The sequence below is a fragment of the Syngnathus typhle genome, linkage group LG2 (assembly GCF_033458585.1).
Source record: "Syngnathus typhle isolate RoL2023-S1 ecotype Sweden linkage group LG2, RoL_Styp_1.0, whole genome shotgun sequence".
In the NCBI taxonomy this organism is placed as follows: domain Eukaryota; kingdom Metazoa; phylum Chordata; class Actinopteri; order Syngnathiformes; family Syngnathidae; genus Syngnathus; species Syngnathus typhle.
Window position 1 is genome coordinate 14,042,711 of NC_083739.1, and position 23,785 is coordinate 14,066,495.

The following is a 23,785-nucleotide window of genomic DNA, read 5'->3' on the forward strand; positions in this document are numbered from 1 at the left end:
GAACCAGCAAGCAAAGGAAAACAGTGTTCTTTCTATATTGTGGTTATACTACTACACACAATACACAAATAAAGAGATGCCTCCCCACAAATTTGGAAATCTCTTGTTCGCCGAAAATGTTTTGCCGTAGAATCAAAACTCGGGGTCAAAGATTAATCACCTTTACTAACAACACTGGCCCTGTCATGTGTTTTACTTTTAACGTCGTCCCACGCACAACGTTTTACGAGAAGAAGAAAATATAGGAGCATATTTTTAACTGGAGGTCGTCCCTTTTATTAATGTCCGGTTCTTGAATTGTCAACGAGTGCTTCTGAAAACCGAAGCAGTCATTTCCCCCTGTTAGCCGTGTAAGCTAAATTGCTACCTGTATAGCATTAGCCTGCCTGGATAGACCACCTAGCTGGGTTTCTCTCAGGTTTTTCGCGAGCGACTCCCTGACTGCCTGTCTGATTATCTGGATAACAACACTGGAAAAGAATAAAAGGTAACACAAAACGCCTCAGTGTTTCGTTATAAAGATATGCTTAAGTTTTTGTTGATAGTTTATACATTGTTTCACTACTGTGTGGAATCGTTACACGATGACGATCAAGGCGTACGCGACACGACTGTCCAGCGAATAATTAGTATCGGAATATTACAACTTTAGTTTTATTTATTTTACTTGACTTTTTCCCCATGTTAAAATATGTAACAATGAAACAAGGCATATTTCTCAGTCCCGCGTTTTCCTCCACTGTTTTGGGGATGACGTAATGTTTTCTTTCATCGCCGTTCTTTGTATCCATGTTGACACCGTGCTGATGGTAGCGTTACAAATGTTATGGTTCAGGGAACTAGTCCGGTGTGGTGGAGGGTTCGGTGAACGCAAATGGCGTGTTAGCACACATTTATTGTTTGAGCGAGATTGGGTATTGATGGGTGTTTACATGTGCTTGTAGGGATGGTGCAGCCCCAACCTGATGGCCCACTGCAGTGGGACATGTCAGGAGATGATAGTGGGGGGGCCCTCAGGGTCCCACCTGAGCTGGCAGCCAATGAAGTGGTCACCAGGTTGCTCGGAGACAACCAGCAGCTCAGAGGTACGTACTGCTGTTTGATTAACAAACAAGGTTGTACTGGCAGATGGGGATCAACTCCATATTTTCTTGTCTTTCCTTTAACCCCCACGTAGCTGTGGCATCTTTATTTTGACATAACGTGATTCCTATTATTATTATTTTGTATGTCACAACAATATTGGTCTTTAAAATAGTAGTAAGTTACATGTACGATAAATATTTTTCATCATTTAATTACTTGGAGCTATACTACACCAGACATATTTGGTCGTTAGAAAGTCGAGAAGTGCTGGGGTTTTTTTTTCTTTTCATCAACTTTATGTTGTGCTAATGTATCAATGACAGTTGTGTGATGAAATTTTTGTTTATTTTACTGTGACTGGCATTATCAAATGTCGTTGTCCAAATGTTCAAAAACTTGCCTGACAAATCATAGTTTTCAAACTTCCCTTACCAGATGCAAAATACAAACAAAATATAATACTTCATTGTTGCATTGTATTAGGTGCGCTTAACACCTTGATTATATAAGTTTTCATGATTTCCGAGACAGTGCATTGCAGAAACTGTGTTCAAGGATATTGTGGTTTGTGGTGATTTTGTAAGACAAAGAAAACTAAGCAGAGCTGCACAGACAGTACCGCCAAGCTATAGTTGAGTATGTACATGGTTTTACGTTTTTTAATTTTGAAACTACCTCTCAAGAATTGACGTTTTGATCAGTCACCTCGACGGAATATGCATTATGTGCATCCATTTGAAAACTTGTGCCCTTTCCCATCACGCTGTCTTTTAGATGCCTTACGGCGAAGCAACCTCGCCTTGCGTCAGCGCTGTGAAGAGATGGAGGGTTGGCAGAGAAAGACAAGGGAAGATAGGGAATTTCTCAGTTGTCGTTTCCAAGAGGCCAGGGCGCTGGTGGAAAGGCTGGCACAGGAGAACCACTCGTTACAAGGCCTGGTGAACGGACCGGCCTCCTCATCCAACCACTGTTGTAGCTCCAGCCAGACTGAAACCTCTTTTCCAACCAAGAATGGCCCTCTTGATCAGCCACAGGTTGGTTCTTTTACACCATGATGGAATCATTGAAACAGAGGACCAAGTAGCTTCGACAAAATATGTAGGAAAAACGTCCCCAGGCTTTCCCCGCATTACCAACCTGTCCCTATTTGTTCATGAATAAACAAAAGAGAAAAAATAAACATTCATCAAGGGAAGCGCTACAGTAAAAATTATAATAAACAAGCAACTTTATTCAATGAGTTCCTCTCATTTTTCTTCCAGATCTTGGATCAACGGGAAAAGAAAACAGTGGAGGAAGCAGATCAGCACACACAGACAACTCCCCCTCGTAGCTTAGTAAGAGTTGAAGGGACACCCGCAGCATGCGCTGTGGGATCGAGTGTATTTGTATAATTTCCATCTAATGAGCATATATGAGTGTCAAGTGCAAAACAAAATGGATCCCTGTTAGCTCTGTTGATGCAAACTATCCTTATCAGCATGTAGCACTACACTACCAGTGCCATCTTTTGGGGAAGAATTAGTGCTACACATCCAGCTCAAGGCCATTTGGGCTTTGTGGCTATTTCTGGTGTTGCTGGAAGCCAAGTTTTCATATGAATGGACCCCTTAAACGATTGGATACTATCATGGCATTATCTCACGTTATCCTATCAATTAGAAGTTCACCGATACTTGTATATGGTTCCTCTCTAATCCACTTCATCTTCATCCAATAGCTCCCTCGCAACTCATTCAGAATTCTGTCACAGTGCATGTCTCTCTCTACAGCCCGTTCCGGGTGCAAATGACTTCCTGCAAGTGAAGATCCACAAAGAAAAGCTGGAGGAAGCCATGCGAGATCTGAAAAAGAAAAATGAAGAGCTGGAGCGACAGAGAGACGAGGGCGAAAAGGAAAGAGAGCGAATGCGTCGCTTCATTGACCAGCTGGCGGCCAAACTGGCCCAAGTACAGGTAACCGTGATCCGCTTTGGCCCAAATTGCACACCGTGAACTTGGGTGGGCTGATGAATTGATTCCATAGCTCAAAGCATGTTCCCAATGATGTGCACTTCTTGCACCAAAAGCATGACTGTGAACAAAGTAGAATCAGTGTTGTCAAACGCAAAATATTTTTCGGGCCCCTTCGTCTTGAGTTTTGCATGTACAAATAAATGAATTACCATTAGTCTTATCCTAAAACTATTACTGATAGTTACTGATAGAATATCAAGTTTGGATTCTAGTGCGAAAGGCTTACTTGGATGTCTTTGACAGGCAAGCAGTGCTACAGAGGAGGTTGTTCAACATCGCAGCGAAGCCCAGCACTCCTCTGACTGGTAGGATCATTTATGACAGTTCTTTTCCAGATTTTCAGTTTAACACGACTAAAATGTCCAGTGTGTCAACAGCGCTGTTCAACTAATCATACCTTTGTACGCACTTGGGATCTTCCAAGAGTGCTTGTCGTGTTGGGTTTTTATTCTTGTAATTAATCAAAGTCTTATTTTTGCTACATCTTCTTGCTTCTCCCTTCATTCTTGTTCTTTGCACCAGCTCTAGTCTGGCTAAACTCACAGAGCAGCTTCAGGCCACGCAGGGCAGGTGAGCTCACAGCTCTGTGTGGCTTTTCTTTCTGGTCAAATGCATGTCTTAACTGGTCTGCACTGTGGCTGTTGTTCCCGCTTTTGTCTGTGTGGCTTTACAAACATTGTGAACAGTTAGGCCCAAAACCATAACATGTCTTTAATTTGGTCACCGCATATCTTCTAAGCGGTCGTGACACAAGCCATTTTTTTTAAAGAGATAAAATTTCCAAACAACAGTATGGTTTTCCTTTTTTACATCTTGACTTAAACCTCCATGAGCAAAGTTATTTATGCCCATTCTCCATACATGTTCATTCTCTATTCTAATGTTGATTAGAATGACCTTCATGCTAGATATTTTGCTCAAACTGTGCAAAAGATTGAGTTTCTTAAAAGAGAAATAATTTGGAAACTGTGAAAATTGGGATTTCTTTACTTTCGAATCCTCACTGAGTCATCATACTTATGCCTAATTCAGATGTATGCATAATTTGATTCCATCAAACATGTATTAGAATTCTTAACTGGTCTATTTTCCCTTGTGTAAATGAACATTAAGTTAATTAGGATTCAATAATGAATAGGTATCGCGAACTGGAGGAGAAGGTGAAAAACCTGCAGAAGAGTTCCGCTCAGCGTGACAGAACCGAGGCGACGCTCAAACAAAAGGACAAGGACTGTGAGGCTCTCAAAGCTCAGGCAACGTCTCTCTTAGCAGAACTCAACGAGAGGCAGAGCTGCCTGGAAAAAAGCGAGCAAGAACGAAAAATGCTGGAAGACAAGTATGCAGACGCTCCAAGTTGTATTTGAGATTGACAAGAATGTGAGCTCATATGGTGTACTTGTGTGCAGATTGGGCAGTAAAGTGAAAGCGCTGCAGGTGGCAGAGCACGAACTGGAGCAGCAGAGGAATCAGCATCATGTGAACAAGGACAAGCTTATGTTGCAGATTCAGAGCTTGGAGCAAGCCCTCAAGACAGAGAGACATGTTGTCACCGAGGAAAAGTGGGCACACACACACTTCAGAAATCGTTGTCATTGGTCTACTGTTTGCCTATTCTATTTAGTATGAGAGCAATGTAATGCAAAAACACGTGTTCTGTTGATGGCGCTGTGGCGAATTACAGCTAATTGTGGAACTAACACACTTTGCACTTTGAGTGGACTGTCTATTGGTTCCTGTTAATTCGAGTTTCCACTGATGGTTAATTTTATTATACTGTGTCTGTGAATGATCTACTTGATTATCTGAATATAAATGTAATGTATCTTAAATCACAAAAATATTGGGAGAGATGTTTAGTTGTTAATCTGCTAGCAAGTTATGAAGTGTAATTAAATTCTGGTATTCATTTACCCTCTTAGGAAAAAACTGACACAGCTTCAGCATGCCTACACGTGTCTCTTTCGAGACTATGATACCATACTCAAGAGTGAGGTAAAGTAAATTGAACAATAAACCCCTTAATCATGTAACTTGCTGTACTTTTAGCATGTGAATGTTTGTGCCACCCACGTTTTCCAGGGAGGAGATCTGTGCAGCCGCCTGGAGGAGGCAGAGAGAGCGCTGGCCTTGAAGCAAGACCTGATTGACAAGCTAAAGGAGGAGGTAGAGCAACAGAAGGGCTCACTGGAGACTGTTCCTGTCCTCACCGCGCAGGTACAGGTTCAGTCGATGGCCTCTTCGATGGGCATGATTAACGGTGTGCTTATTTATAGAGTTGGGTTAGACATTTATTCTTACGTTTGAAATGGGTCAAAAAGCTCCAAACCCACACAGTACACCATGTCAAAACTTGCCATAGTGTTTTTGTCATGGGTTAAGCAGGAACACACATCAGTCAGCTGAATGTTGTTGTGGTGGTTCATAAACCATTAGTCGTACATTCCTGTCCAACTGACACATGACTTTCATCAATTAGAGTGTTTTTTTGTATTTCGTCTGTGTAAAGCTTGCTTCTCCTCCATCTTAAACTGTGTTCAGGCTGAGATCTATAAGGCAGACTTCCTTGCAGAACGAGAAGCGAGAGAAAAACTAAACCAAAAAAAAGAAGAGCTGCAGGATCAGCTGACTCATGCCATGGCTGAGATTGACAGGCTCAAACAGGAAGCTTCATCCCGGTAAATACCCCTTGCTTGCTTGTCTCCTTGGTGAATCTGGTTAAAATGACATCAAACATCTGCATTTGCTTTTTTGTGCATGCAACATAATCTTCGATTGATGTCTTAAGTGGGTTCATAAAGCTACCCATACTGTTTCAGGGCACGTATGGAGCAGATGAAGTTGAGGCATCAGGAGGACTTTCCAGCGCGAGTTCCACACATTGCTCCTCCACCAGGTACATTATTACTTCTAATAATGTTGTAAAAAAAAACACCATTCTTTCTGTACTTGACATGGGGGACGTTTGTGATTAAGTTGGCTTGTTACATTGACGGAGAATGTAGCAGTACAGCGCAAAAATATTTTTGAATGCTTGTGCTTATCAGATGGATTTTCTGCCGGAGTGTTCAACACGGCGCCCCTTTCATCCTTGTACCGTAATCCAGGATTGGGGCCGCCTGGTAATCAAGGAGCAGCAGGAGTTGAAGATCTGCCAGAATTATGTTGTCCCAAGTGCCAATATCGGGCTCCAGATATGGACACTCTGCAAATCCACGTTATGGACTGCATACAGTAACAGATTACAGAGTTCATCTTCCCTTCAATAATCGACCAGACGTACCATTATAATCACTGATAGGTGAACTGAATAACAACGTTCTCAGTCTTGACATCGATTAAAATTTTAGACTTTGGCATGTCGCCACTTTACCCTCACGGTTTATTTGATTGAATCAAGATCTGTGGAGGAGGGACTCGTACGCACCACACGGGATCGAAGGAAAAGGGCATCAAGTGACCCAACAGCAGGATCGTAGGTGCTAAATGTAATCGATATATTTGCAGGGAACAGTCGATCAATGTTGCAGAACACAAAGGTACTAAAGCACTGTTTTTGTTTTTTTTGTTTTTTTTGTTTTTTAAATAAATGACTGTCCTGTTTTGTTGCTTAGACATGCAGTATGGGGGCTCTTCACGCCGGAACAGTTTTGCTGGGCAACTGGAGAGTTTGGCACGCTCCCTCGATAATTTGTACAACAGAACGGGCATCTACTACTAAGTAGTGCCAATTACCCTTGTAAAGAATGTGAGTGTCTGCCAAAGGGATGTGACTTTTATTTTTGTCTAACACCAAGATCCAAGGTGCATCCAAAGTCCATGCACTTCAATCCAGCCGAGTTCCTTTCAGATGTACTGGCAACCCGGCCGCTGTTAATCGTTTGCCGTCGTGACACACTGTCAGAAGTTTTACGGAGTTTACGCCGGAGCTGTTTCAGCTCCCAAACAGTATTAATCTGAAAGTTATAGTGATATGGCTGAACGGTGTAGATGGGGGCGGGAGGCGGGGGTGGTCCCTATCCAGCTCGATGTGTCGCTGGAATCAACGTTTTGTAGTCGCACCTTACTTGCATTTAAATGCAATACACGTGAAATCAAGTTAACCTAACACGGAAACTTAAAACGACGATGATGAAATGAAGATGTGCCAAACACAGGACAGTTCTCGTGAATGAAAAAAGTAACGGCAGCATCGTATTCCTCTGGACCTGGTCCACCCGTTCACTTTTTGCTGTAGCTTTTCCATTCCTCATATCTGTCTTTTCCCCTCTTGTGTTGTTTGTTGCTTCTCCCCGGTTCCCCCTCCTATATATTTTTTTCATGTAATTATTTGCCTGCAGCTCGGCAGACAAGATGTGCTTTTGCACTCAGTGCCTGATGTCTTTTTTCTTTGTTTTTCTTTACTCTGCAGAGGTAGCCATTCCTAAGAAAGGAATGGCTGATGTGTGTGGGATTAAATATGTCCTTTAATTGTCATCCATTGTTTGAACCTAAGATATTTAAAATATACAGTGGAATAACCCCCCCCCCCCCCCCCCCATCTCCCTGAAGGGTAACGTGAGCGAATAACCTAGTGAGCTTTAAATTAAGGTGTATATTCAAATATGGTATGTTTTGGTCATAAATGTTTGCATTACCTCAAAACATATCTGTACTAGAGATGGTTTGATTCTTGGTTAACAAAGTAGCCATTCTCTTTGTACTGTGTCTGTGTATACTGTTAATTACATCACAGAGGACCTTTATTGTGTACTTCTCCCTGTAGCTATCAATTATCTGAATGTAAGCGCATTGAGGTCAATGTTTTTGTGATTATTGTCTGTAATGATGGATGCTCTGTTGGTGAAGTGGAAGTTGTTTTAATCTGTTGATAAATTCTGAAATAAATCAGTTCTTAGGCTCACACGTGATGCTGCTAACTGCTGCTTATAAACAACAACAAAAAATAACACAATCATATAAGATACATTTTTTGACTAGGCTTATTAGAAACGTAGTGTTAATGATTATCGACCTGTTATTCGTTCAGAATAAGTTAAAATTATATATAATTTAAATGCCCGCGCGCCCCTGATATTGAAAAATGTGTGTAGGCTGTTTAGACTACGATGTTTTCAAAATTAATATTGTAAATGTTCTATATTGTGGTTCTGTACAGCTCTTGTGCTACTCTCAGCTCTGACATTTTACCCACGCGGTTGAGCAAATGAAATTCGGGAATTAAGAATTGCTTTCAAAATAAGATAACTACAAAATGAGATTATTTCACGTAAAATGTTAACTTTCATGTATGCTTATATTTGAGTCCGCTAAAACAATGTTCTTTATACTATCTCCGATCGTTTGGAACCATGTGCACAATTTAGCGTCATTAAACAGTTGTGCGGTCACCTTAATATTTTATTTTGACATAATATAAAGTTGTTTTATCGTTTCCTGTTAGCGCGCGCTGACACTAGACGCTCATCCCGCTCTTCCATTCATCGTGAACTTTAACCTTCTAATTACATGTCTCATCTCCGCCCGCGTTGAGAACTTGAAGGTTTCCCCAGACCGACATGTCAGGTTCAACCTCCCCGCCTGCCCAAACAGAAGCGATGGGAACCGAGGGATGTTTTCCCCCTGGGTACAAGCCTTTCAACCCCGAGGAACACGGCTTGGAGCGAGGCTTTCGTCTCACTGCCTACTCGGACTTGAAAGGATGAGGCTGTAAGGTCCCGCAGGAGGCTCTGCTCAAACTCCTGACGGGACTCGAGTCAAACCGGACCGACGGGCCAGGGAAAGATGGAGACAACGCATCTGAGTTCGCGCAACAGTTGCCCGCCGGGCCTCGGCTTGGTAGGAAACCGTTGATCTTGCGCAAACTAGCACCGCGATGCCTGACTTTGTTAGCTAGCGTAGCTAAAGGGGCTAGCTAACGTGTGCTCTTATGTCACGGATCAAAATGTTTCTGGCCACGGTTCAAGCCCCAAAAATTATGCAGTCAAAAATGTGCAAGCGAAAAAACAAAACAAAAGAAAAACAATTTACAAGGTAGCATGAGTCAGCATAATTTAAAATCTGGTCATGCTCTGCGCCATCATGTTCTTTTCTTCACTAAATTACGTGGAGTTTGACAGGACTCGTCCCCAGATGTCAGTCTTTAGAGGGCGCACAATATTATCGTTAATAACAAATATTAAGAAATTATTATCATAACCACTGTGCACGTTTGGCTTGAGTGTAGCGTTATTGCCTACAAATTGTTTGAGTGAAACTTACTAATCATATCTGGCCCTTAAAAGGCTAAGTCACAATTTGCAATGTTGCTCCATGCACAGTAACATGTGAAACATAAATTCATATTTCTCGGCCCTGTCTAATTTCAGGAGTGGGAATGGACTGCTGTGTGATCCCTCTAAGGCACGGCGGGCTGTCTTTAGTCCAAACAACAGATTTCTTTTACCCACTTGTGGAGGATCCCTACATGATGGTGAGGATTGCCCTCCAAGGCATAGTTGGCACATTTCTCCAGTTCACCTGCATCCCTATTGACAACCGCTCTAGCCATCTACAGTCATGAATGTTAGTTATTCTTATGATCTTTAAATGATTAGTTTGACCTTTGTCTTCCAGGGCAAGATTGCATGTGCCAATGTCCTCAGTGATCTCTACGCCATGGGCATCACTGAGTGCGACAACATGCTGATGCTGCTCAGTGTTAGCCAGAAGATGAATGACAAGGTCATACTTCTCAACTTGTTTTCTCGCTTGAATTTTGTAGGAGATAAACTAAAAAGCCTCGCTCATGCGATCACAATACATATATGACGCAGGACCGCGAGCGCGTCATGCCGCTCATGATTCGGGGATTCCGCGATGCTGCCGAGGAGGGAGGGACTTCGGTGACAGGCGGCCAGACGGTGATCAATCCATGGATCATTGTAGGGGGAGTGGCCTCGGTTGTTTGCCAGCCCAACGATTTTATCATGTAAGCACAAATGTGTCAACGGAAAAGTTTCTTCAGTTGTTTGATCGTTCTTACATGTGCAAAATAACTTCCTCTTTTCTCCAGGCCAGACGGTGCTGTCCCAGGTGACGTCTTGGTCCTCACAAAGCCTTTGGGGACACAAGTGGCTGTTAATGCTCACCAGTGGCTCGAGCAGGTCGGTACTACTCAATGCGCAGTCAAACGGGATTTGACGCATTTTACGAGTATTCTGAGGCTACGCATCTTCTTGTCTTGAATTGTTTGTCTAACCAGCCTGATCGGTGGAACAAGATCAAGCTTGTCATCACCAAGCAGGAAGTGAAAGAGGCCTATCAGGAAGCTATGTTTTCAATGGCAACACTTAACCGTACAGGTATGCGGCAGCCGTTGAAATGATCTGCTTTTCAACAGAGGGATGGCAAAAAAAGACCAATTGAATGTTTTTAAAAGATAGAAGAATGTTGTCATATAAATTTCGTGAGTGTGCGTGCACGCGTAGGCAAATCTGAATACCTGCTTGTCTCGACATTTCTGTTCTCCCTCAGCGGCAGGTCTTATGCACAAGTTCCAGGCCCACGCGGCAACAGACGTGACAGGCTTTGGTTTGCTGGGGCACGCCATCAATCTGGCAACACAACAACGCAACGATGTGTCCTTCGTCATCCATAACCTCCCCATCATAGCCAAAATGACTGCTGTCAGCAAAGCATGCGGAAACATATTCAATTTGGTTCACGGCACATCATCCGAGACATCCGGTAGGAGCACGGGCAGTAACTATTGTTGCTAGGAAATATACACGAAGATTGAAATTGTGATATTACTTTAGATACTTTAGGCATGAAGCAAGGTCAAGGTATTCCGACTGCGTTTATGATGCTCTCGCTCTCTTTCTCTGTTTCAAAGGTGGGCTGCTGGTTTGTCTGCCCAGAGAGCAGGCCGCTAAATTTTGTTCAGAGATGAAGAGCCAAAGCTCGGGATCTGGAGGTCAGGGCGCCTGGATCATTGGAATTGTAGAGAAGGGAGACCGTCGCGCTCGCATCATCGACAAGCCCCGTATCATTGAGGTTCCACCACGAGGAAGCCAAGTGGCCAATCAGGAAAACAACTCTGCCAGCCCTTTGCCTGGGCCCAATTCGTCTTAAACCGGGTGTTTATGAGTGTGCGTGTGTGTGAGAATGTCGAGGATGCTCCCCGTCTCGTCTGGAAAGCACAGATCATCACTTTCATTTCTCCCCGTCGTAGTTGGACAAATGACCTTGTCAGATATCGAGCTGTACTAAGAGCTCGATGTCAGACTCCTTTTACAAACGGTCATCTTCAGTATTTGGAAAGAATGCCAAATAAGTAAATGAAGAAAATAACATTCCAAATCATCCTTGACAAATCCACAGGTGAAAATGAATATCCAGCGGAAGTCTGTGTGTTTATGTATGGATTGTTTTTATGTGACGTGGGCCGCTGTGTTTTGTTGGCTTGATTTGAATAGGGGATGAAATTAATGTATAATGAATGATTTTCTTCCACAAATGGGATTGTGCGTCCGTCTTGTGTCTGGCTCAGACATTACAGTCCAGAGGAAGGCTTGAGCAGCTTCGTCTGGACAAGTGGTGCCAGGTACAGATGGCTTTTTTTTTTAGCTGATTGCTCGTCCAGCGCCAAGTCAGTCACATTCTTCCAATTTATGAAACTCTGCCTTACAAACCCCAGACAAGGGGCTGGGTGGAGTGGATGTCTGTCACTGGAAGAGTGAGGCAGACTTGGTTTGCTGGAGGGCTAAAGCTGTTGCTAGATTTCCTGCTTTTCACAATCAGTAATAAAGAAAACATTCAATTTGTTTCTTGTGTTTTTGTGACATGCAAATAAAAACGTTACATTCAACAGGAACTTTTTGTGATTGGTGGAGAGAGTGAAACGCCTAATTGCGTTATACATATTCAAATGTAATCTAACGTCATTTATTAAATCAACATGAACTTTCCTGGTTACGATCCTGGGATAAGTGAAATTACTAGCTTTCATTAAAAAAAAAAAAAATGTAAATCCGAATCATAACACCCATTTATTACTTGTGAGCTTTTATTCTGAAGGTAGCCCACTCAGGTTGGCAGCCCCGGCGTGTTACCGTAATGCATAGTAAAAGTATTATATCATTTCCTTCCGAATTCGCCTACCACCAGGGGGCGGCAGACGCGTCAACAGAGATCACAGAAGAAGAAACACGGAAGTCCAAAGGGAAAACAAAACATAAAACAAGGTGTGAAGAGTTGACGGTGAGAATTAGTGAATTAAATACTGTACGTACGTTAAAGGTGATGCGATGCGGATAGTTTTTAACTTCAATTTGAGAAATATATGACTGCCATGTGTTTGAAATACAGTGATTTGTGACCACGCAGGTTATCTGCGTCCACCATGCCATACCTGGGCAGTGAGGATACGGTGAGGGACCTGAATAGAGCTCTGGCCAACCCCCACGTCCAGTCTGACCAGCTGCGTTACAGGAACGTCATCCTCAAAGTCATCAGGTTGGTGGAATGTACAGGCTCTTGAAGCACCAGCATATTTGAATCTTTTAAGTTGAACAATGTTTAAGTCTTTGCAACAATATTAATGTGATACATATGCAAACATTTCAAAATGTCAGAATGCTCCATGTTTTTATGAAGTAATAGTAACGCTATGAAAGACTCCATCAGGTTTCAGACTACAGTAATGTGCAGTAGCGAAAACTTGACTTAATTGACTGGAAACTGAAAGTAACAATTCACCTCCCCCCTTGCCTCCCCATTTTTCCCCCTCCTGTGGTTCAGGCTGATGTCACAGGGTGTTGATGTCTCTAGCCTGTTCAGTGAGATGGTCAAAGCATGTGCCACAGTAGACATTGTCCAGAAGAAGCTGGTCTATGTCTTCTTGTGCTCCTACGCCTCTTTGAATCCAGAGCTGTCTCTGCTGGTCATCAACACACTGAGGAAGGACTGTCAGGATCCAAATCCGATGGTCCGCAGCCTGGCCTTAAGGAACATGACCAACCTGAGGTGACTCGAGTTTGCCCATGACATCCTTCTGGATGAGTTGATCATGTAAAGAATTGACTTTTGTCTGTGTTTCAGGCTGCCCAGTTTGGTGGAGTATGTGGAACAGCCTCTCACAGCAGGACTGAAGGACAGAGCAGCTTGTGTGCGACGGGTCGCTGTGCTCGGCTGGGCCAAACTGCACAATCTCCAACCAAATTCTGAAATAGGTGAGTTGCTTGGATGAAAAAGAAAATCCGTGAGACTAAGCTTGAGGCAAATCTAAGTTAAATTTCAGAAGTATTTATTTCCATCTTATCTGATTGTTAAGACATTAATGCACAAATACAAAATGATCCCTTTTTTTCTCCAACTTTTATGGTAATCATTTGCACAGACGCAGCAGTAGTGAATGAGTTGTACAGCCTTCTGAGGGACACGGATCCTGTTGTCATGGTGAACTGCCTTCGGGCTTTGGAGGAAATCCTTAAGGAGGAAGGAGGGGTTGCTATCAACAAACCCATTGCTCATCACCTCCTCAACAGGTTGACCAAGATTTCAAATAACAAACGTGTTAAGAGCTGATGTAAACAAATTCTTTGTTGTGTGTGGACCCAGGCTGAAGGATTGCGACGTGTGGGGTCAGAGCGAGGTGCTTAAAATCCTCCAGCGCTACCAACCTCAGTCTGAGGACGAGCTCTTTGACATCCTGTCCATGCTGGACGCCTCTTTGGTCAGCCCCCACCCGCCAGTCATGGCCTCCACGCTGGGCCTCTTCCTCAGCCTGTGCTCGACCTTGCCTAAAGTCAGCCTGGCAGCCTTGGAACGAGTGCGGGGCCCACTGCTGGCCGCGTGTGGGAGCGCGTCCAGAGAAATCAGGTTCACCGCGCTCTGCCACATCCAGGCGAGTGTGTGTTTGGACAATATAAATTGGTGCTTGGATGGATACAATATGCTGTTGTAGTTTTAAATATATATTTGATCAAGTCTGACACGTGTTATGATCCTCATACAGTTGCTGTTGAGGTCTGTCCCTGGCATGATGGGGGCCCACTACAAACGTTTCTTCTGCGGCTATGCTGAGCCAGCCTTTATCAAGCAGAGGAAGATGCAGGTAGGTCCCGCTCTTGTACTCTCTCTTTCTTGATAACTTTGTCTAAATATATCTATTTTGGAACATCTACAGCAGGTCTAAATCTATCTCTTTATCTGAATATCCACACAAAATATTAAATATGCATTTGCATTATCTGTAACCTGATCGCAGTATCAACAGGGCCAGCCAAGTCCTCTCGCGATAGTAATCTGAGTACGGCTGTGTGCGCAGGTACTGGTCGAGTTGGTGAACGATGACAACGTGGCAATATTACTGGATGAACTGAAAGAATACTGCACTGATGTCAACACAGACACTGCCCAGGCTGCAATATCAGCTGTCGGTAAACAGCCACTCACTTTGCATAACATGAAGGCGTGGACGACGTTGTTTACTTTGCTTTTGTTGCTCGAGTCAAACCGCCACCGTCAACCAAATCGATTCTTTGTCATCAATTGCTGCCGTAGATATTTATGCCGAGGTTACGGATTTGCTTGAGTCGCTTATATTTTCAATTTGCAGGTCGTATTGGGCGGAGCTACAGCGACAGATGTCTAGTGATTCTCACTGGACTGCTCGGGCTTAAACAGGACAACATCACATCTGGTAATATTATCATTTCTATAGCGACACCAGATTTGTGTTTGACCTGTCATGTAGTTTAACTGACTGCTATAGCGTGCCAACTGTGGTCCCCTTTCCAACTCTGCAGCTGTGGTGCAGACAATGCGGGACCTTGTTTGGGTGTGTCCTCAGTGCAGTGAAACGGTGTGCTCTTCTCTGGAGGGGTGTGAGGAGATACTGCAGGACAGCCAGGTAAGGGCGACCCAACACTATTGCCTCATTCCCAAAACGCAAATATCTATCTGGAAATTGAACCCGAAAGTTCACATTTTCTGTGTCATTAAAAGGAGAGCTAAATAAGAAACGCTGTTTTGCCTCCTACTGCCAGGGCAAGCAGGCCTTGCTCTGGTTGTTGGGAACCTATGGCGATAGAGTCTGCAGCGCCCCCTACACGTTGGAGGTATTCATTGACAGAGTGAGGTGTGAGAACTCTCCGGCAGTCAAGATGGAGTTGCTGACGGCCACCTTGAGGCTGTTTTTGTGCCGTCCGGCTGAAACTCAAGACATGCTTGGAAGGCTGCTGCATTACGCCATTGGTGTGTTTGTGCACGTGTTCAACAGAAGAGATATCGGTGTTTCAGACCTTTGTCTGTTTTTCAGATGAGGAGACGGACATGTGTGTCCGTGATCAGGCACTTCTCTACTACCGCCTTTTGCAATGCGGAGTTGACGAGACACGCAAGGTGCTCCAGGGTCGGAGGTCCGATCCCTCCCTTGGCGTTCTTATTGGCCGTCCGGCAGAACCTGTAAGCCACTGGGCTCCCATCTTCAACACTCTGAAGCCTCTCTGGCAAAGCACCTCGGAGACAGACTCAGTAAACAGCAGAAGCTCTCAACACACAGCATTTGACCCCATCTCTGACCTCTCAGAAACCCTGAACTCATGTCATCTTCAAAGTGTTCAGACAGGTGAGTTTGACAATGAAGATGTATGGCAATAAGTTCCGAGCATTGATTTGCCTACAACAGATTTTTTTTTTTTTGCATGTTAAGTCAAATGTAGGAATGTCAAATTTGCACTTCTGCCCCTTTTTTTTTCACCCCTGTATCCGCTGCTTTGAAGAGAAAGTTTTGGACACTCCGGATGACGAGGATTAACGCTGACATGTTTTAAGTTTGACTTTTGGGTTGTTTGATGTCACAACAAATGAAGAATAGAACAATTGATGACGACCATAGAAATAGCTCGGTCTGGTGGAATTTAATGTTTATAAGCATTTTTTAAAAGAACGTATTAGGTTTATTATTTTACTTTTTTCCCCCCATCAGTACATTTCAATGGCCGTCAATTAGTTCTAGGCCCGGCTGACGGTTCCAATTGTTCCAAGAATAAATCTTTAATGTTGTCGCTTCTTTCCATGCGTCTGTTTCAGAGGGTGTCACCGAGCACACGCCATTGCCTGCAGACGCCCCGTCGCCCAGCGCCATCGTCCCTCTCAGCCTGCTACCTACTTTAACTGCAGGAGAGTTTGAGCGTCTGTGGCTGCGAGGTAACACGGTGTCCAACAAAGGCCACGGTCTGTCCTGTCCTGTCCTGTCTAAAAACAACTGTAACTTAGTGGCGTACTCTCACCACTTGAGTTAATCATCGTGAGGGTTTTAGTGTCAAATGAGCCAACCTTTTGTGTGTCACCTCACCTTGATTCCTCTATCAATCTTTAATGAAAGGTGCGCCTTGTGTTTCATGGCCAAACAAACCTGTCTCTGTGCTTTGAAAAGATTACTCCTAGATCCGGAGTGAACGCACTGTATTGAATGAGAAAACATTCATCGTGCACTGATTGTTTCATTTGGGCCTCTGCGCTTCACTCGATACATATTTGTTCTGTTTTTGTGACTCACATTTTATGAAATTCAACCAAAATCAAAATTAGTAACAAAGTAATATAAGTAAAAATTAAGAAAGGATCTCTCGTTGGCCTTCCTACAGGATGTTTTTTTTTTTTTCCGCTCCTAGGTGTGGAAGAAGAGGATGGTGTTTGTATGACAGAGCACGTCCGGTGTTGCAATGTCACTCAGTGTTCGCCTCAAAACTTTCAGGCTGCAATGCAGCTTGTCAACATTCAGACGCTGGCTTTCACACCACCACACACACTCCCCTGGAGGGTTTTCCTGTACACGCACACCGAAGCCCCGTCCTCCAGCACACTCATACTGGGAGAGTTACTTTATACTGGGAAGGCAAACGAAGAGGCAGGAGATGCACAGGAGGACACTATAGATGGTGAGAATGCAAATAAAACTGTGGTGGAAGGAGGAATAGAGAGACGGGTACGTAATGAAGAGAAAGACTCATCGGGAAAGAGAGACAGCAACGAGTTGGCAAAGGACAACGGACAGATCGAAGAAGTAAAGGTGACTCTAAAGCAGCAACTAAAAGATGACAAAGCTCTGAGGGGTTTCCTCTCTATACTCATCACAGTACTGCGTACGTTGTCTTTAGAGAGGAAATGAATGTGCAACACAATGGGTGAGGGTGGTGCAACGCAAAGGTTGTGAGTCTGAATGTGTTTATGCTTAGTGTGTGTGGTTTTTTTTTCTTCCTGTTCCGGTGCGGGTTTGCTCCAGGTGTCTTTACACGAAAACAAATACTGTATGAAAGATTTCCTGATTACAGCCGTAGCGAGTCGGGCGTCTTTGTGTCCGTCCTATCATTATCAAAGTCAAAGTCTGCTTTATTGTCATGTGAAGAAATTGACTCCCAACTCGCTACGCCTGTAATCAGGAAATCTTTCATACAGTATTTGTTTTAGGAAATATTGACTGATATGATTAACTAACAATTGGGTCATTATGAAGTTTGAATTTTATTTTAATCACTGTTCTACTCGACTGATAACTTTTGGTGCTTGAAGAGCTGGTTTGCCTCTTGATCATATCGTACATCCATCCCGGAGGTGAATTAGTGGATGGAGGGGGGCGTCACATTGGCTATGCCCGCCCCTGCCTGACCTTGGGCGCGTTCCGAAATTACTACGACGCCTGTGCACGACCCTTTGAGTGGGTGTGTTCGGCGAGGCAGACTGCGCTCCCTTCTCGTTTATCTCCGAACGCCACCTGTTTTAAACCAATGAGTGTTTCGAGTGTTTCCAAGCCAGTGGCGCCCCACGTTACTGCTGGAGCACACCAAGCGCCTGCAGGCACTTCGAATAACCAAACGGCACATTTCAACACCGCTCTGAGCTTCCGAACGGTGAGAGAACCAACCAGGGCGCGCTCGTAGCCTATTTCCGAACGCGCCCCTAAATAGATTACTGCGGAAGGAGTAGATTGTCATCTCCCGAAGAATTTGCAAGAGCTGTCCTGGTTGATGTGTACTATTGTATGTGTAATAGATCTGAAAATGAAGAATGCCTGGTAACTTGAGGAATAAAACAGTAACGCGGAAAGCTCATGATATCAGACGGCGTGTCATACATAGCGTTGTGTACCGGCATAATAAACGGCAGCAGGCTTGGAGAACTGTGAGCGAGGGATTTGGGATTTTTTTAAAAACTTTTTTTCCGTGCACATTTCTTTGTTTTGGGGTACACAACAGGAAATGCGACGTCATTCAAAGAAGAAACATGCAGTGTTGCTCTTGCTGCTCCTTGCGGGGGGCTTCTACTTGGTGCGCTATTCACACTCATTCAACACTGTAAGTACACACAAGGAAGATGAACCACTCTGATGATTAAAATATCAGGAAAGTTAATGATATTTGAATGGAGGACCCAAACAGGTCAGAGGAACCAATGAACATCACATGGAAGGCAGAAAGGATGGTCAGTATGGAGTCATGGGTGGAGCAAGGAGATTACCTGCCTCTCAATGTGACCTATCAACTGCTTGCAGGGATACCAGTCACTCAAATGAGTAAGTTTTTTTTTTTTCATTTCGTCTAACTATAGACCACTGAACACTTTACACACCACCGACTGCAATAATACAAATGCATCAAGTGTTATTAATTTTGATGGCACCACTATAAATACTTTTCAACCCAAGTTCAATTGAATACACTACAAAGTAGGAATGAGTATCGATCTGATATTCAAGCTATAGATACTTGTGACGTTGGCTGCCCACTTGTGGCTGTTACACAATCAGGAGTTAAAAGCAAACATGTCTGACGGATGCTGATCAGCAGTTATTGTTTGCACAATAGCTGATGTCAATATAGATTTTGGCTTAAACATTACTCAGGGTGTGGGGGCCACGGCTGTAAAATTGATTCTAAATGGAAAATATAATGAAATAACTCAGATATGTAGTATGACATAATTTAAAAAGGTTCATGCTCTTCTTCTTCCCGATAGGGTATCTATGCATTGGACTATCGTCGGTGAAGAGGAAGAAGGACAACTATCTGATCCCCACGTTAGTGTCCCTCTTCTCCCGATCATCTCCCGAAGAGCGCTCCTCCATGGTGGTTGTAGTTCTGCTGGCAGATTTCGATGTCAACTGGCTGACGACCACAGTGACGAAAATAAAATCGGAATTTTCATCAGCACTAGAGCTAGGTCACCTGCTGGTCATTCATGTCCCTGAGGAAAACTATCCACCGACTACAGGTTAAGCGCAAACATTTTACACTTATCATCATCCAGGTCAACTGTGTTTATATAGCTTCTCTCTGGCTCCCTTACAGGTTTAAAAAGGAACTACAATGATTCTCCTGCGAGAGTATCATTCCGCTCCAAGCAGAACCTGGATTACGCTTTTCTTGTGCACTACAGCTCAGGTGTGGGCAGATACTACCTCCAGCTGGAGGACGACGTCTCCTCCGCAAAGAACTTCCTCACAACCGTAAAAAAGCGCGTGGAGGAGCAAGAAGCTAAGAAGACGACCTGGGCAATGCTGGAGTTCTCCAACCTTGGCTACATTGGCAAACTCTACAAGTCGGCCCACCTCCCTCTGCTGGCACGTTTTCTCTTCCTCTTCTACCAAGAAATGCCTTGCGACTGGTTGATGTCTCACTTTCGAGTCCTGCTGACTCAGAAGGAGCCCATCCTTTTCAAGCCTTCCTTATTCCAGCACATGGGGACTTTCTCTTCATTCCAAGGGAATGAGAACAAACTAAAGGACAAGGACTTTGAGGAGGGGGTCTACTCCAATCCTCCAGCGGAGGTTTTCTCTGACATGTCTACCTACGGGAAACACTTTCCCAAACTAGCCTGGGAGGCCGGGGAAGGATTCTTCTGGGGTCGCACCCCAGAGAAAGGCAACCATTTAACTGTGGTGTTTACAGACCCAAGAGTGGTGACAGGAATAACTGTTGAGACTGGGTCAGAGGGGAAAGATATTTTGGGCTCAGCGCAGGTGGAAATAGGACGCAGTGTGATCACCACTGCAAATGAGGAGAAATCGTGCAAAGATTTTCATAAGTTGGGATCTATGAAGAATGGTTGGTTTGTGATGCAAGGAGTAGATAAAAACTATGGATCCGCTTCTTCGTGTTTGAGGATACAAGTTACAGCTGGGCAGAAAGATTGGGTCGTCATTAGCAAAATCAGGATCGCAACGAAGCCCAGCTCACCTCCACAAATGTGAATTGGTGTTTTGGACCATACTGAGCGGTGATGTTCAATCACTGAGCAAAGGAAAACTTCAAACGAAGGCGCAGTACCTCAAGAAAAATAGACATTGTCATTTTTTTGTAAACAAGCCGCTAGTGCAAAGGTATTTTGACATCTTTATTTTTTTTTCATATCAATTTGTTTCACCTGACTCGGTATATTTGATTTGACTTGACACGATTGAATGTAAATGCAAGCCAATGTGCCTGTTTATCTTGAGACATTAGCAGATTTCAACCTCTCTTGAGCTGTACTCACAGCAACAAGAAGAAAAAAGTACAGAATTGTCAAGAGAATAATATAATAATATATAGTAATAATAATGGCCAGAGCTTTTTACTGATGCTTGATGGGTCCAAAAAAACTTATGGTTCATTTGTCACTGACTGAAAGAAAGTTTGATACATTTGTATATGAAATCTATGAGATAATATATTAAAGTATTGTACAGCATGTGCTATATTTTTAAATGAAAGAACAAAAAGAAAAAATTGAATACTTAGTTTTTTATGTTCTCAGGAATTGCACAGTCTTATGTGGCCCCTTAGTAGCACTGGTAGGAAATTGTGGGCCTCAGTACCTACCTCTGCAACTGGCTACTGGACTTCCTTTGTCAGAGGCCTCTGGTGGTACGTGTTGGTGACAAAATCTCCGCCAGCATCACGCTGAGCACGAGGGCCCCCCAAGGCTCAGTCCGCTGCTCTTCACCCGGCTGACGCATGACTGCACAGCAACAACCGCATAGTGAAATTTGCTACCGACACGACTCTGGTGGGTCTCAAAATGGATGGATGAATGATGATCACAATTAAGTATAAAGTCTCCTTTGTGATATATACTCCTTGTAGCATGTAACGGTACCCAAAAAGAGGAGTTTCTTTGCATCAAGGTTTATGCAAAGAGCTCACTTAATTATATTGTTGCTTTTTGGTCACCTGATTGAGTGTTCCGTCTGTACGACTGGTCTTTGAATGCACCCCGCTTCAAGGTCAGAACTCGAATGAACTTAAAAGACATCAAACGAGAATAATCCTTTATGAGAATAATCCTTTAGAAAAATATAAAGTTCTTCATGTCTTTATTGAAAACATCATAGTGCTGACGTTCGCTTTCAAACAAACAAGGCATGCGCGCTCCTGTGGCAGGGAGAAATAAACGGCAGCAGGCTTGGAGAACTGTGAGCGAGGAATTTGGGATTGTTAACTTTTTTTCTGTGGACATTTCTTTGTTTTGGGGTACACAACAGGAAATGCGACGTCATTCAAAGAAGAAACATGCAGTGTTGTTCTTGCTGCTCCTTGCGGGGGGCTTCTACTTGGTGCACTATTCACACTCATTCATCACTGTAAGTACACACAAGGAAGATGAACCACTCTGATGATTAAAATATCAGGAAAGTTAATGATATTTGAATGGAGTTTTTCCTTGGCAGGACCCGAACAGGTCAGAGGAACCAATGAACATCGCATGGAAGGCAGAAAGGATGGTCAGTATGGAGTCATGGGTGGAGCAAGGAGATTACCTGCCTCTCAATGTGACCTATCAACTGCTTGCAGGGATACCAGTCACTCAAATGAGTACGTTTTCTTTCCATTTCGTCTAAATATGGACCACTGAACACTTTACATACCACCAAACACTTTACATACCACAGCAGTTATTGTTTGCGCAATAGCTGATGTCAATGTAGATTTTGGCTTAAACCATTACTCAGGGTGTTGGGGGCATGAACCGGCTGTAAAATTGATTCTAAATGTAAAATATAATGAAATAACTCAGATATGTAGTATGACGTGATTTAAAAGGTTACATGCTCTTCTTCTTCCCGATAGGGCATCTATGCATTGGACTATCGTCGGTGAAGAGGAAGAAGGGCAGCTATCTGATCCCCACGTTAGTATCCCTCTTCTCTCGATCATCTCCTGAAGAGCACTCCTCCATGGTGGTTGTAGTTCTGCTGGCAGATTCCGATGTCAACTGGCTGACGACCACAGTGACGGAAATAAAATCAGAATTTTCATCAGCACTAGAGCAAGGTCACCTGCTGGTCATTCATGTCCCTGAGGAAAACTATCCACCGACTACAGGTTAAGCGCAAACATTTTACACTATCATCATCCAGGTCAACTGTGTTTATATAGCTTCTCTTTGGCTCCCTTACAGGTCTAAAAAGGAACTACAATGATTCTTCTGCGAGAGTATCATACCGCTCCAAGCAGAACCTGGATTATGCTTTTCTTATGCACTACAGCTCAGGTGTGGGCAGATACTACCTCCAGCTGGAGGACGACGTCTCCTCCGCAAAGAACTTCCTCACAACCGTAAAAAAGCGTGTGGAGGAGCAAGAAGCTAAGACGACGACCTGGGCAATGCTGGAGTTCTCCAACCTTGGCTACATTGGCAAACTCTACAAGTCGGCCCACCTCCCTCTGCTGGCACGTTTTCTCTTCCTCTTCTACCAAGAAATGCCTTGCGACTGGTTGATGTCTCACTTTCGAGTCCTGCTGACTCAGAAGGAGCCCATCCTTTTCAAGCCTTCCTTATTCCAGCACATGGGGACTTTCTCTTCATTCCAAGGGAGAGAGAACAAACTAAAGGACAAGGACTTTGAGGAGGGGGTCTAATCCAATCCTCCAGCGGGAAACACTTTCCCAAACTAGCCTGGGAGGCCGGGGAAAGATTCTTCTGGGGTTGTGTTTACAGACCCAAGAGTGGTGACAGGAATAACTGTTGAGACTGGGTCAGAGGGGAAAGATATTTTGGGCTCAGCGCAGGTGGAAATAGGACGCAGTGTGATCACCACATTTGACTTGACACAATTGAATGTAAATGCAAGCCAATGTGCCTGTTTATCTTGAGACTAGCAGATTTCAACCTCTCTTGAGCTGTACTCACGGCAACCACAAGAAAAAAGTACAGAATTGTCAAGAAAATAATACAATAATACATAGTAATAATAATGGCCAGAGCTTTTTACTGATGCTTAATGGGTCCAAAAAAAACTTATGGTTCATTTGTCACTGACTTAAAGAATCTTTGATATATTTGTATATGAAATATATGAGATATATTAAAGTATTGTACAACATGTGCTACATTGTTAAATGAAAGAACAAACTGAAATAAAAAAAATTTGAATACTTAAGTCTTTTATGTTCTCAGGAATTGCCCAGTCTTATGTGGCCCCTTAGTAGCACTGGTAGGAAATTGTGGACCCCTCGTCGTTTAAAGAGAAACGATTTGGTATAAGTGAATATCGATTTTATGTGTGTAGTTGATCTGTTTTTGCCCGCTCACTATTCTTAAATTTGCAGGCATGGAGGGGGTGAGGATGTGGTGACTCATGTGCTCCATGTGGTTTTATTAAGTTGAGTCATGGGGTGAGTTCCAATATGTGCTCAAGGGATTGTTCTGTTTAGATTGCG

At 43.6% G+C, this 23,785-nt stretch overlaps 4 protein-coding genes and 1 long non-coding RNA gene across 13 annotated transcripts; 4 read left to right on the plus strand and 1 right to left on the minus strand.

Moving 5' to 3' along the window:
- The first annotated feature begins 130 nt into the window (after positions 1-130).
- On the plus strand, positions 131-8,001 carry ikbkg (inhibitor of nuclear factor kappa B kinase regulatory subunit gamma). 4 transcript variants are annotated; one of them, XR_009717956.1, is made up of 14 exons: positions 133-487; positions 945-1,085; positions 1,861-2,120; positions 2,349-2,423; positions 2,859-3,041; positions 3,345-3,406; positions 4,240-4,437; positions 4,508-4,660; positions 5,021-5,093; positions 5,181-5,315; positions 5,640-5,776; positions 5,918-5,994; positions 6,146-6,399; positions 6,499-8,001. XR_009717956.1 is itself a non-coding variant. In XM_061298062.1 (13 exons), the coding sequence occupies exons 2-13, from the start codon at positions 947-949 to the stop codon at positions 6,334-6,336; spliced, it is 1,623 nt and encodes a 540-aa protein (XP_061154046.1). In that variant the 5' UTR covers positions 131-487; positions 945-946; the 3' UTR covers positions 6,337-8,001. The 4 variants fall into 4 exon arrangements, 2 of the variants coding, with proteins under 2 accessions (XP_061154046.1, XP_061154031.1); XR_009717955.1 differs by having other exon boundaries at positions 134-487; positions 6,146-6,637; positions 6,713-8,001; XM_061298062.1 differs by having other exon boundaries at positions 131-487; positions 6,206-8,001.
- A 531-nt stretch (positions 8,002-8,532) lies between these two features.
- Positions 8,533-11,905, plus strand: sephs3 (selenophosphate synthetase 3). Its single transcript, XM_061298076.1, has 8 exons — positions 8,533-8,936; positions 9,467-9,570; positions 9,714-9,821; positions 9,914-10,068; positions 10,153-10,243; positions 10,342-10,441; positions 10,614-10,826; positions 10,975-11,905. Exons 1-8 carry the CDS (start codon positions 8,657-8,659, stop codon positions 11,211-11,213), a joined length of 1,290 nt encoding a protein of 429 aa, XP_061154060.1. The 5' UTR covers positions 8,533-8,656; the 3' UTR covers positions 11,214-11,905.
- Positions 11,906-12,231: 326 nt separating this feature from the next.
- Positions 12,232-21,019, plus strand: ap4b1 (adaptor related protein complex 4 subunit beta 1). Of its 6 annotated transcripts, XR_009710883.1 has the most exons (19): positions 12,232-12,341; positions 12,468-12,596; positions 12,882-13,106; positions 13,182-13,312; positions 13,480-13,627; positions 13,701-13,986; positions 14,098-14,196; positions 14,410-14,521; positions 14,701-14,784; positions 14,891-14,994; positions 15,131-15,338; positions 15,403-15,711; positions 16,176-16,292; positions 16,760-17,157; positions 18,341-18,439; positions 18,513-18,657; positions 19,101-19,355; positions 19,433-20,463; positions 20,880-21,019. XR_009710883.1 is itself a non-coding variant. In XM_061268677.1 (18 exons), exons 2-18 carry the CDS (start codon positions 12,484-12,486, stop codon positions 20,332-20,334), a joined length of 3,735 nt encoding a protein of 1,244 aa, XP_061124661.1. In that variant the 5' UTR covers positions 12,232-12,341; positions 12,468-12,483; the 3' UTR covers positions 20,335-20,813. The 6 variants fall into 6 exon arrangements, 5 of the variants coding, with proteins under 5 accessions (XP_061124661.1, XP_061124707.1, XP_061124682.1 ...); XM_061268677.1 differs by lacking the exon at positions 20,880-21,019 and having other exon boundaries at positions 19,433-20,813; XM_061268698.1 differs by lacking the exon at positions 20,880-21,019 and having other exon boundaries at positions 12,255-12,325; positions 19,433-20,813.
- On the plus strand, positions 20,991-23,500 carry LOC133145331 (alpha-1,3-mannosyl-glycoprotein 4-beta-N-acetylglucosaminyltransferase C-like). Its single transcript, XM_061268736.1, has 5 exons — positions 20,991-21,131; positions 21,607-21,705; positions 21,793-21,937; positions 22,193-22,447; positions 22,524-23,500. The coding sequence occupies exons 2-5, from the start codon at positions 21,610-21,612 to the stop codon at positions 22,982-22,984; spliced, it is 957 nt and encodes a 318-aa protein (XP_061124720.1). The 5' UTR covers positions 20,991-21,131; positions 21,607-21,609; the 3' UTR covers positions 22,985-23,500.
- On the minus strand, positions 21,795-22,772 carry LOC133145339 (uncharacterized). The gene is made up of 2 exons (XR_009710884.1): positions 22,634-22,772; positions 21,795-22,341 (listed from the first exon to the last, which is right to left on the minus strand). It is a non-coding gene; the product is annotated as an uncharacterized LOC133145339 (long non-coding RNA).
- Positions 23,501-23,785: the final 285 nt, after the last annotated feature.

Coding starts and splice junctions, on each gene's coding strand:
- ap4b1 (XM_061268677.1), top strand. CDS start 12,484: ATGCCATACCTGGGCAGTGAGGATACGGTGAGGGACCTGAATAGAGCT. Junction 14,197..14,409: donor TCAAGCAGAGGAAGATGCAG/GTAGGTCCCGCT, acceptor CTGTGTGCGCAG/GTACTGGTCGAGTTGGTGAA. Junction 14,785..14,890: donor ACAGGACAACATCACATCTG/GTAATATTATCA, acceptor CCAACTCTGCAG/CTGTGGTGCAGACAATGCGG.
- LOC133145331 (XM_061268736.1), top strand. CDS start 21,610: ATGCGACGTCATTCAAAGAAGAAACATGCAGTGTTGTTCTTGCTGCTC. Junction 21,938..22,192: donor GATACCAGTCACTCAAATGA/GTACGTTTTCTT, acceptor TCTTCCCGATAG/GGCATCTATGCATTGGACTA. Junction 22,448..22,523: donor AAACTATCCACCGACTACAG/GTTAAGCGCAAA, acceptor GCTCCCTTACAG/GTCTAAAAAGGAACTACAAT.
- ikbkg (XM_061298047.1), top strand. CDS start 947: ATGGTGCAGCCCCAACCTGATGGCCCACTGCAGTGGGACATGTCAGGA. Junction 1,086..1,860: donor AGACAACCAGCAGCTCAGAG/GTACGTACTGCT, acceptor GCTGTCTTTTAG/ATGCCTTACGGCGAAGCAAC. Junction 5,995..6,145: donor ACACATTGCTCCTCCACCAG/GTACATTATTAC, acceptor TGTGCTTATCAG/ATGGATTTTCTGCCGGAGTG.